The sequence below is a fragment of the Notothenia rossii genome, assembly GCF_949606895.1.
Source record: "Notothenia rossii genome assembly, chromosome: 7".
Classification (NCBI taxonomy): Eukaryota; Metazoa; Chordata; class Actinopteri; order Perciformes; family Nototheniidae; genus Notothenia; species Notothenia rossii.
Genome location: NC_136905.1, coordinates 53,541,403 through 53,552,157, shown reverse-complemented (window position 1 = coordinate 53,552,157; position 10,755 = coordinate 53,541,403). Strand labels below are relative to the sequence as shown.

General features: G+C 40.1%; 2 protein-coding genes across 2 annotated transcripts; one reads left to right on the top strand and one right to left on the bottom strand.

The window, feature by feature from the left end:
- Window positions 1-498: 498 nt before the first annotated feature.
- Window positions 499-5,796, bottom strand: LOC307047044 (protein YIPF7-like). The gene is made up of 6 exons (XM_079693758.1): window positions 5,638-5,796; window positions 4,933-5,055; window positions 3,322-3,440; window positions 2,972-3,117; window positions 2,693-2,874; window positions 499-979 (listed from the first exon to the last, which is right to left on the bottom strand). Exons 2-6 carry the CDS (start codon window positions 5,052-5,054, stop codon window positions 817-819), a joined length of 732 nt encoding a protein of 243 aa, XP_079549884.1. The 5' UTR covers window position 5,055; window positions 5,638-5,796; the 3' UTR covers window positions 499-816.
- A 489-nt stretch (window positions 5,797-6,285) lies between these two features.
- Window positions 6,286-10,319, top strand: lamtor3 (late endosomal/lysosomal adaptor, MAPK and MTOR activator 3). Its single transcript, XM_079693760.1, has 7 exons — window positions 6,286-6,402; window positions 6,969-6,998; window positions 7,868-7,902; window positions 7,981-8,039; window positions 9,132-9,265; window positions 9,401-9,464; window positions 10,066-10,319. The coding sequence occupies exons 2-7, from the start codon at window positions 6,990-6,992 to the stop codon at window positions 10,137-10,139; spliced, it is 375 nt and encodes a 124-aa protein (XP_079549886.1). The 5' UTR covers window positions 6,286-6,402; window positions 6,969-6,989; the 3' UTR covers window positions 10,140-10,319.
- The last annotated feature ends 436 nt before the right edge of the window (window positions 10,320-10,755 follow it).

Here is a 10,755-nt window from a genome sequence, read left to right as displayed (position 1 = left end):
TGGTCCCACCTTACAATGAATGCTGATGTGAGGCTGCCCTCTGGAGGTAGTCATCTTATAGGCATTCTGAGGTTGGAAGAAAAGTATAAACTAGTTGGTGAGCAACCTGTACTTACTATCTTCCAAGTTGCTCTTATTACTGCTTAAAAGTAGTAGGCAACATATTTGTCAGGATTATGAGGAGGTTAGACTGGCACTATCACTCATTCTAAAAAAGTGTGGTTTGTTAGTTATAACATAGAAACTAAACTTGAATTAGGTTTTATTTACATTGTTATACTTGGCTAAGTAAGGAGAGCTGTAGACATAAAGGCAGCATGTGAGCAAACGAGCAAACACTAAACTGACCTCCCTCACATGAATCTAAGAGGGATATCATCTTTACATCATTTCGTGTGTTTGTTGATGCATGTCTTTGCTCTTCTTTTTCCTTTTCTTCAAACTGTTCAATGAAACATATAGGTAGGAGAACCAGAGAAATCCAGGAAATCTATGATACACTTTCTACATAAATATTTATTGAACAGAATCATTAACATACAAGTCACTTTGGTATTATTTTAGTTTCAGAAATCTACCATGAAAGTATTAAGGATAGCTTCTTCAAATAATAAAAAAAACGTTGATGAAATAAAACCATGTACAGTAGGTGTGTGTTATGGTATCATCCACCCAATTCCCTTTACTGTGAATACTCCCGAGTACATATTCATACACATATACAAAGGGCTGAAACTCCTTTTACTTTGTCCACACGAATAAAAAAGATTGTTGCTTATTATTAAAGAATGTTCTCTGGATTCAATCTGTTGAATATTAGAAAACAGTGAGCAGTGCAAAGAGCCCGTAGAGCAGGGCACACGGGTACGCCACCAACAGCTGCTGGCCCTCCATAGCCAGGGTGGAGATGAAGATCTTGGAGGCAGAGAGACTACACCAAGAAATCCCAAGCACGGCCAGAACTGTTCCCAGGAACCCTCTGTGGAAACAGACAGACAGCCTGAAGCAGTTTCACTGAAAACCAATCTTACCTGAACTCACTGAATCCTGCAAGTTTGACAGCTATTTGCTGATTTTACAACGTGTAAAACCCAATGATTTAAATAAAAGTCTCTTTCCCACTGTAAGTCACACATGTAGTTTGGACCCCACAACAACTTGCTTTACAGCACGCAGTGGCCTAACTATCGACGGTGCAGCCGGTGCAATCAGGGCCCAGAGCCGGCAAGGGGCCCATGCAAAAAACAACAAAAAAAAGAATGGGAAAAAAAAAAGATTTATATTTTTTAAATATTCTTTTTTTATTTTATTTTTTATGGGCCCCAATGCCATTGACCGGTTCACGCAGTCTTCAAAGTATCCAAGCAACCTAAATTAATTTGTAATTTGTCTGTCCAATGACCTTGCTCCCTTTCATGTCATGTGATACCTTGCGTGACGAGCGAACCGTTTAAACAACCTATACTGTACTGTAGCTAGCAGCAGCAAGTTCGGCAGCATTATAAAAAATGTAATAGCTTGCATTTATAATGTACAGCAAACCAAAGCACAAGATAGGCGCTCAAAAGAGAAAGGACAAGAGAGAACAAGGAGTTGTAACAGCTAAACTGACAAAATTAGACCGTTTTTTGCCATATATCGTCCTCGAAATCGAGCGTAACGTTAGCAATGTTGACGTGCAGCGGCAGCCGGAGGCTAACGATAGCTCACCTGCCTCACCACCATCATTGCCATCTAGCTCTACAAGTGAAGCTGTATCCGTGGCTGTGCAACCTTCTTCTCCAGCCAGCCAGCCAGGAAGAGAGGCTGGATTTGGCTGTGCCCGGCGGTGGTTCAACAGTTCCCCCAAGGGCCCAAACCGATAGGGGACTCTATGGCGCTATTGAGACCCCCGACGCCAAGATCAAAAGCTATATTATAGCAACCGGTCCATGTAGGCCTACCGGCCCATTCCCCAGAGACAAACATCAAGGAAACAGGTGTAATCCTCTTCTTAGTTTGCTGTGTCGTTGTCAGGCTTTGGTGGTCTGAGGCCAGGGCAGGCTGTTGTTGATAGCCTACATGTGGCGCTTCTGAGTGGTTGTGTATGTCCGTGCGTGTGTGAGCGCATCAGAGTGCATACAGACCTAAAGGTCGCACCAACCTGAGACCAAAGAACGCGTACCGAAGGCGTCCCGACTTTTACGTCCGCTACGTCGCCTTCGTCGGCTACGCCGCCCGCCTACGCCGCCCGCCTACGAACACACCGCAAAGACTTCAGTCGACGAGTGGCAATAACTGTCCTTACCAGCCGGTAGCGGTAGTGTGTATTTGTCATTCAAAAGAGGCAACAGCCAATCAGAGTGATTTATTTGGCCGACTTTCTTTGGCCGCGGGAGCTGTGAAAATGTGCCGTAAAGCAACGACGGTGCGAGACACACCAACCTGAGTAGGGCGCCGTGAATGCCCGACTGCCTCTGACGGCCTCTGACTCCCAAAATCGGGTAGGTGTGTCAGGCCTTAAAACATAACACCTCAGAGATCCTGTTGTTGAGCACTTCATCAGGTTTGCTGGTTGACACACTAACTTAATGAATAGAATTCCTGATTTCACTTTTACAACCTCCTTCCATGACCAACAATTGTTTTGTTTTTTTATCATCCAATGAATCTCACATAAAACAGTATTATAACACACAGTGAGTGGACTCACTTTAAAGAGCAGAAGACGGCGACTGCAGAGATCCCCACCATGGGCAGCAGGCAGTACCCCAGGACGCTGGCCACACAGCCATAAGACACCGTCAGGGAGCTCATGAGACTCAGCAGGGCGTACATCCCAATGCAGGCTGTGGCACTGAGCCCGTACACATACCCAAAGTGGGCTTTACCTGCCTGTATGTATAAGAATAAGGAAACAGATGGGCATTTGTTATATGTAATGTGCATATACTTGGTTGAGTTTGGCAGTAGTACCATGCTAGCAGCTTACCATCATTAAAGTGACCCCCAGTGCCACACAGAAGAGGACGGGACCTGTCAGATCAGTCTCGTTCATGATGCTGCCATCTGCAGGCTTAAAGGGGTTCAACACCGTCAGGGTCTTCTGCCAGATGTGGTTGAAATTGATGCCAAGTTCTAGACAAGGAACAGAAATGGAAAACAAAAGATGGAATACTAAAGCTTTCTACTTTTATTCCGCCCCTGGTCACCCAATTACTACTAATCACTAATTGGTTGTTTCTACAGCTGTTTCCTGGCATCTTGCACCCAACCTTGAACAGACATTTGCTAGATTCCAACTAATAAAACATGGCTCGTTATTGATTCAATCCGTTTTACCCTCAAGAAGGGACGGTTCCTCTTCAGGCGAATATGTTTCTGTGCCCTCCCCAGAAGTCATCTCAGGTTGGTAGTACTGTCCAGTGTACTGCTGCTCCATGGAGGGGTCAAGAGCTCCACTGAAGACAACAAGAAACAAGAATTACCGACTCGAGGACGTATGTCTCCGCCAACCCATCAACCCGCAGTTTACATACATGTCTGCCCAAAATGGCCTCACATCTTTCTGAAATAATTCCTGTTATTTTTGATAAAGATATAGATTGTATCGAGGAGATCATTTCAAGGAACTATTTAGTTTGGATCAGCAAACGGTGTCTACTTAAGAAATGGTTAAAAAATACCTTTGTCTTCATGCAGAGTATTTTCTCGACAAGATGATGAGAAGAAAATGATTTGAAGATTCTGGAAATACTTTCAGAATGAGTGCTACGTTTGTCAAACGGCCCTGTGGTGTTTTCTTGTATACAAACAAGAGTTTTTCTTTTATCCTGTGTATCCTTGAGGTCTGATCAAATGTTGAATCTTTTGTTGCTACATTTGGGCCAAATTATACATTCCATATCTGCGTGTCTGAGAGGGTCCGCTTTGGGCATTGTGAAACAAATGGCGCTTGCATTGTGTAGCAGACTGACACTGGCCTTCAATAGTATTATGAATGGAAACATATTGACATTGCAAAGGATAGTACGTACGACCCTTTAGCGTGTTACTTAATATATCTAACAGCTAAATGTGCTGTTGGTCTGAAACTAATGTCATGCCTCACACACATGCCTGGTAAGAGGCTCCATTGAGTGGTGCAGTGATGAGGTATTTTCGTATTTTATTTTAGAACATTGCAGAAAAAATATCCTTGGCAAACATATGTTTAAATGATGCGTGACGTTTTGTTCTTTGTGATTATCTCCACATAGTAACACCACTTTATGATTTTTGAATTATACATGCAATCAGAGGAATAAAAGCTGTAAACAGAGAAACTTTTATGTTATAAACAAACTACATCCCGATTGCATGACTTCGTCTCACCACCGTTAAGCTAAAGGCGGCTAATGTTCGGTGTGGTGTTTAGAAGTCTCATTTAGCTGCTTGTTAGTAACCCTTGTTTTTAAATTCACCAGTCTACCTATACCATGAAATATATTATCTTTTCAATTTACACACGGCATCTATTGCACGTCTGTCCGTCCTGGGAGAGGGATCCCTCCTCTGTTGCTCTCCCTGAGGTTTCTCTCATGTTTCCCTTTAAACTGTGGGGTTTTCTCTGGAAGTTTTACGATGTGAGGGTCAAAGGACAGAGGGTGTCGTGATGTCATACTGATATTCTGTACAAACTGTGAAGTCCACTGAGACAAATTTAACATTTGTGATATTGGGCTATATAAATAAACAGTGATTGATTGATTGATTGACCAGTGGAGTATTTACTGACATACTTTATGTCCTACAACAAAACCTGAAAACCTTTTAAGTTTGTGTAAACCACAGATCTTATTCCAGGCGCCTAACCAAAAGCACATTCAAAAAACTGTTGATTTTTAGGTATGGGAACCGGAAGACCGCAACACCACACTATATAGGGTTATCTTCAAAATGTCAAAAACGTACGTGTCGTCATAATCAGGGTCTGCAGAATTGTGGGTCTCATAGTAGGCCACAGTGTGACCCTGGTCATCGATGTAGTATCCTGACTGGTAGAAGTCCTGCTCGAAGGGCTGGAAGTCCCCCATGCTAACCAGACAAACAAAATCATATCAAGAAAATCACACATAGTACTAACAGAAATAAAGTATCCTTCTTTAGCGTAGCTTGGCTGCATCACGGCCTGACTGGCTTTTTTACTCATTGTTGTTATTATTGTCAGTGTCAACTCTTTGGAAATGCTCCTGATTAGGAATGGACAAATGAGCATCACAGAAATGTCTCCTCTGGTAAACATCTGTCCACCATGTACCAAACATGTTTACTTTCTGATTTGCAAAAATGTAATCACATTATGGGAACTTTTTACATCAGACATTGTTTGTCATAGCAGGAAAAGCAAAGGTGAAGCTAACAATTATTATTAATAAATGAATGATGGCTCTTCTCAGCTATTATTACATTGTGATGCATTACCAGTGCTTTACAAGTCCAAAAGCTATACAACATGTCTATTCAACCTAATTTTCCCTCCACATTAAATCTCTGGTCGAATTTATATCAATGTTATTTGACTTGAACAAAGTCTAATTCTGACATATGGAGAACTTGAGTGGTTTAATAGCACATTAGTTTTTATGATCAAACCTTTTGTCTTCTCAGAGAACTCACCTTTTTGTGCTTGCAATACGCAGCTGTCTCCCTCACAGTAGCGTGTTTCCAGAGCTCACAGCATGGGAAGTCCAGTCTGGTCCAATATTCTATTAATAGTGGGCTATTTTGGGATTTGGTCCCAGGAAAGTGACAACTGCTCAGCGCCTCTTTATTCTGTTTCTACAGGAGTTAAGGGTTACTTTATATACCTAAATAAACAAATAATGCAAACATATTTGCCATTTTAGTGGCATGAATTGCTGGAAAGGTACTGTATAACCATAACATTTTTACAAGACTAGGATTCAGTGGCTCGGCAAAGTATTACAAATCCATTAGATGGTTTGATTTTTTAAAGAATTATTTGTATAAGATTGTTAAAGTAATTAAACATATACATGAACAAAGTCTAAGCATTTTGATCATCTGGCCAGTTGGTCCATTAAATTCAGGCTCAAAGCAAACATATCCGGAATTATGTTTTTTGTTTATATAAATCCACGATTCCATGATCCATGATTTTTGAAATAAATGTAATGAGAAAGTTGATAATAATTCATGCTGTTGCACACTCCGGTACAGTAGGTTGCGGAAGACACCTTTAATTAAAGCTGTTTTTAGTCCGCCATTAATACCGACAAAGAAGAAAGCAGCGCAGTGCGCAGTGCGCAGTTTGCGGTCACGTGTTACGCAACAGCGACTCTCCTCAACACTTCTTTCAGAGCCGGAAACAAAACAAGCTGTCATGTGATTAGTGGTAGTGCCTCTCGTGAAGAGTGTAAGGTTTGTGAACCCATTTCATGTTTTATATTGTATTTTGTGTAGTTTGTTATAGCATTTCAGATTAATTTTGCATGCAAATGTCAACCTAACTATAGGCACTAGTTTAACTTTATTATTATAGGAACAAACCTAAGAGATAAATATCGGCTGATATCTTGCTAAGTAGCTAACACCTAACCGAGGAGTTTGTTTCTTTCTAAAGTAAATTCATATGAACAGAAAGTGAAGCTAACGTTACTGTAATAGAGCCTATGTCTCCCAGTTTAGCTTATATTAACATACAATGAAGACAACGTTAATATAACAAAGCTTGTTTCTGCCTACAGTTGACGTATATTGACAGATAGTGAAGCTAACGCTACTCTAATTAAGCCTGAGTCTCCTAATTTAACTTATTCTGAGACAGATAATTCTAATGGAGCCTTTATTCTTTATACAGTTAGCTTATATTGACAGACGGTAAAGCTAACATCACTGTAATGTAGTCTGTTTCTTCATACAGTTCGGTCAAATAAACAGACGCTGAAGCTAACTTTAACTCTAATGAAGTTTGTTTCTCCCCACAGCTGCCGACCGCTCTGCATATCATGGCTGATGTGAGTGTTTGTGTGTGCGCGCGGCTGTGTGTGCGTGTGTGTGTGTGTGTGTCCACTCCTCTCCCAGTTAGCTAGCCCCATAATCTTTCTCTAGCACAGAGATGGACAAACCTAACAGAATGTTTTTTAATAGAGTTTTTTATCAAAACGAAATGTCGCATTTACTGTATATGATATAGCAACTTACAACTTGTTGGCAACATATAGTGCGCGAGGGCAAATTGTGACAACATATTGTAGCGTAAAATATGAGTGTGTGTAACATAATGTTAGCATGTAGCTCCACACTGTAGCACTCTGTTATGTTAACCAGAGCACAGTTTACAGCTGCAGGCTCTTCACTGTAATGAACATGCACACAACACAACATGGCTTTCAGATATTTCCCAATAAACTAATAGGAAAAGGAGCATAATACAAATATAAACACATCTAAAGAAAACACAAATCAATGACTTGTTACTTTACAATAAAGATTTTTGCATGAAAAACACAAAGTATGATATTTGGTCATTAATTAAACTAGCCAATAGTTTAGAGAACAACTTCTTAGTCGATAAATTGACATAAACATATATTTTTTTCTTTAATTTGACACATTTTGAGTTATTTTTTCATTTAATTTAGATTTTTCTGCATTGTGTACATTTTAAGTTTAATACTTAAACAGCATTTTGCTGATAATAATGTTAATTATACTTAATTAACATTTCCAATGCAGGACTTTCAATGATAACAGAATATTCTAACAGTGTGGTATTAATACTGTTGCTTACGTAAAGGATCTTTGACTGTGTCACACTGACAGGCAGCTTGTTGTTATCATGTGTCTAACTTGTTGTTTTCCATCCAACACATGTTTCTTACAGGATTTGAAGAGATACCTGTACAAACAGCTGCAAAGGTGTGTATAACCAATGCCCAGCTTTAAGGCTGTATTGTGTAGGGTCATGTGTAACATCTTCTCTGTGTTTTCCTTCAGTGTGGAAGGTCTGCATGCTGTGGTGGTGACAGACAGGGATGGAGTCCCAGTTATTAAAGGTAAGAAACCTTTCTGAACCTTTCCACTCTCATCATTGAGTGTACTCTTTTTCCTCTCCTCTAATTTTCCCCACTGCAAACCACAGTAAAGGATAACCTCAATTATCCATGATATTGTGGTTTTGCTCCAGAGAACTCTCCCTTTCTAAAATATTTGCTTTCTGTTTCTTTTATTTCCTGTGTGAGCCATTTTCAGAACAGCATCCAGTACTACTTCTGACTTCCTCTGTCTGCTGGCAGCTTCTTGCTATGGTCCTAGTTATGTAAATGTTCCATAAACACTCAATGGCAATGGCCTGGTGAAAGTGCAACACTCATGTGATATTTGGCATGTATATACTCTCCTTAGTGTTATCTGTTATTAGTTGGAATATAGAATATTGGTTTCCTAACTAACAATCCTACAGTCTACACCAGCCTTTACCTAGAAAGCTGCTGGTCAATGTGTCCAGGAACATGTTGTTGTCCCGGACAGATCAGAGGAATTCAAAATGAAAACAATTGATAGGAAGGCTATAAAAAGAATGACATCATTAAGGCATGTGGATTTATATTTCGCTGAACAGTAGGCTATTTCAGATAAAACGGAGCCCCCTCAATGGCAGAATTGCAGTATGCAAAAAAATTAATATAAACTGTGCAAGCCTAAAAATTATTTCCTCCAGCCCTAGCCTACATATTCTCATATAAAATAAAACAGAATAAACCCTTTTCATTAAAGAAACAAAATACATATAGGCCTGTCTGACCCATTACACTTATTAATTAAGACGTGCTTCTGTCCACTTGAAGTAAAGCGCTGTTTCTAATATACAATATAACTCTTCTGTGTTAAGTCGCATGGTGTAGATTTTATATTATGTTCTAAAACATTAAGCTACATACAGTACCTTCCTGATGTCGTTCTTTATACAGCCTTCCTATCAATTTGTTGAATGGATCAGGCGGATTCAGCAGGAGACTGTCAGCGTTGTGTCGGGAGTGTGTTTGACTTAAAGTGAGTTGTAGGTTAGATCAGCGGTCTGGGAGAGCAGCAGTTGCCTGTCTGGCTGCTTGGTTGTTGTTGGTAACATAGCCTCTGTGTCCTTGCAGTTGCCAATGACAACGCCCCGGTGCACGCTCTGAGGCCGGGCTTCCTGTCCACCTTCGCTCTGGCCACAGACCAGGGCAGCAAGCTGGGCCTGTCCAAGAACAAGAGCATCATCTGCTACTACAACACCTACCAGGTGTCTGCTCTGTCTGCACCCTGCACACCAGCAGCTCACACACCTTTGTTTTCATGATGCTTTATTTGCTGACACACACTGTACATCCTGCACTGACACCCCAAGCCTAACTTGTGTTTCCTCTGTGTTGATCAGATTGTGCAGTTCAACAGGTTACCGCTGGTCATCAGCTTCATCGCCGCCAGCAACGCCAACACAGGTACAAAGTCTTCAAAGGATCAGTCAAGAATAATCAAGCACATATATATGATCAATGATCATGGATTTCCAACAAGTTCATCCAACATTCAGATTGTTTAAGCTCTGCAACTGAAGAAACCTTGTAAATCTTCCATTTAGAATCACTTTTTCTGACAATCCAGGAAAAGAATGGGATAGCAACATGTTGTAAACAATGATGAACATAGAACACACAATGGGATCATTTAAGTCAGCATGTGTCAGCCTTTTTAAAGTGATCAGATTAAGAATCATAATACTTTTTTTTCATTTTTAGATAACTTTTTGATCAGTGTAGTATTATTATATTCTTAAAGGAACCGCATTCCAGATTCGTACTTGCGTCCACCACAGCATGGACTGAGCTGAAGACTTAAAATATAAAATGTATGCACCATTACACACCAAATCAAATTCCTTGTATGTGCCAGCCTGCCTGGCAATAAACCTTATTCAGATTGATAAGATAATACATTCTGTTCATCACACTTGGCTGCTTCTTGAGCCTCACCAGGAGGAACAAACAGTCCCAAATACATGTATGCTTAAATCTGAAGTAAGCACGTGCATTGTGTCCTCAGGTCTCATCATGAGTCTGGAGAAGGAGTTGGCTCCCCTCATAGAGGAGCTGAGGCAGGTGGTGGAGGTCACATAAACAGACCTCCTCTTCATCACTTCACTTCATGATGGAACTGTTCACTTCTCCTTCTGTTGACTTACTTCGGCCTTACCTGTAGACTCTTTCTTTTTCTGATCAGCTTTTTAGACACAACCATATTTATATGTCCAATCAATGTCAGCAAAACCCAATAAATGTTTACTGTTAACAACTTCAGTCGTCTTTTGTATCGCTAATTTTGTCATGTACAAACACACATTGATAACCCCTGTATTTGTTAGATAAGGTCCGTTTCTCCGTACAGATTCATTTTCCATGTGAGGACCTTCAAACCTTCACACTTGGTTTCTCTCATGTTGTCATCCTCATGCTTCACACTATGAATTTTAATATGGAAACGTTACATTGTATGGAAATTATTCATAAATTAGAATAAACAGGAAGAGCTAGAAATGTCAATTCTGTTCCTGTTTTATTGTCTTTCATTGCAAAATAAGGAACATTTATTTCTATATTTATTTAACAGTCAGTGTAAACTTCTGTCTACATTTTCGCTCTTGTTTTCTACATACCCTACCTAATAACATTGCAATTTGTTTTTAATCCTAATGCATAAATGCCTCTGCATTCAATTACGATTGGTTGTGATGGA

Excerpts from the sequence above, each read along its gene's own strand:
- LOC307047044 (XM_079693758.1), bottom strand. The coding sequence starts at position 5,054 with ATGGGGGACTTCCAGCCCTTCGAGCAGGACTTCTACCAGTCAGGATAC. Across the intron at positions 3,441-4,932 it reads GACCCTGATTATGACGACAC|TGGAGCTCTTGACCCCTCCA; the intron begins GTACGTTTTTGA and ends TGTTGTCTTCAG. Across the intron at positions 2,875-2,971 it reads TGGGGGTCACTTTAATGATG|GCAGGTAAAGCCCACTTTGG; the intron begins GTAAGCTGCTAG and ends TTATACATACAG.
- lamtor3 (XM_079693760.1), top strand. Across the intron at positions 9,266-9,400 it reads GCTACTACAACACCTACCAG|ATTGTGCAGTTCAACAGGTT; the intron begins GTGTCTGCTCTG and ends TGTGTTGATCAG. Across the intron at positions 9,465-10,065 it reads CGCCAGCAACGCCAACACAG|GTCTCATCATGAGTCTGGAG; the intron begins GTACAAAGTCTT and ends TTGTGTCCTCAG.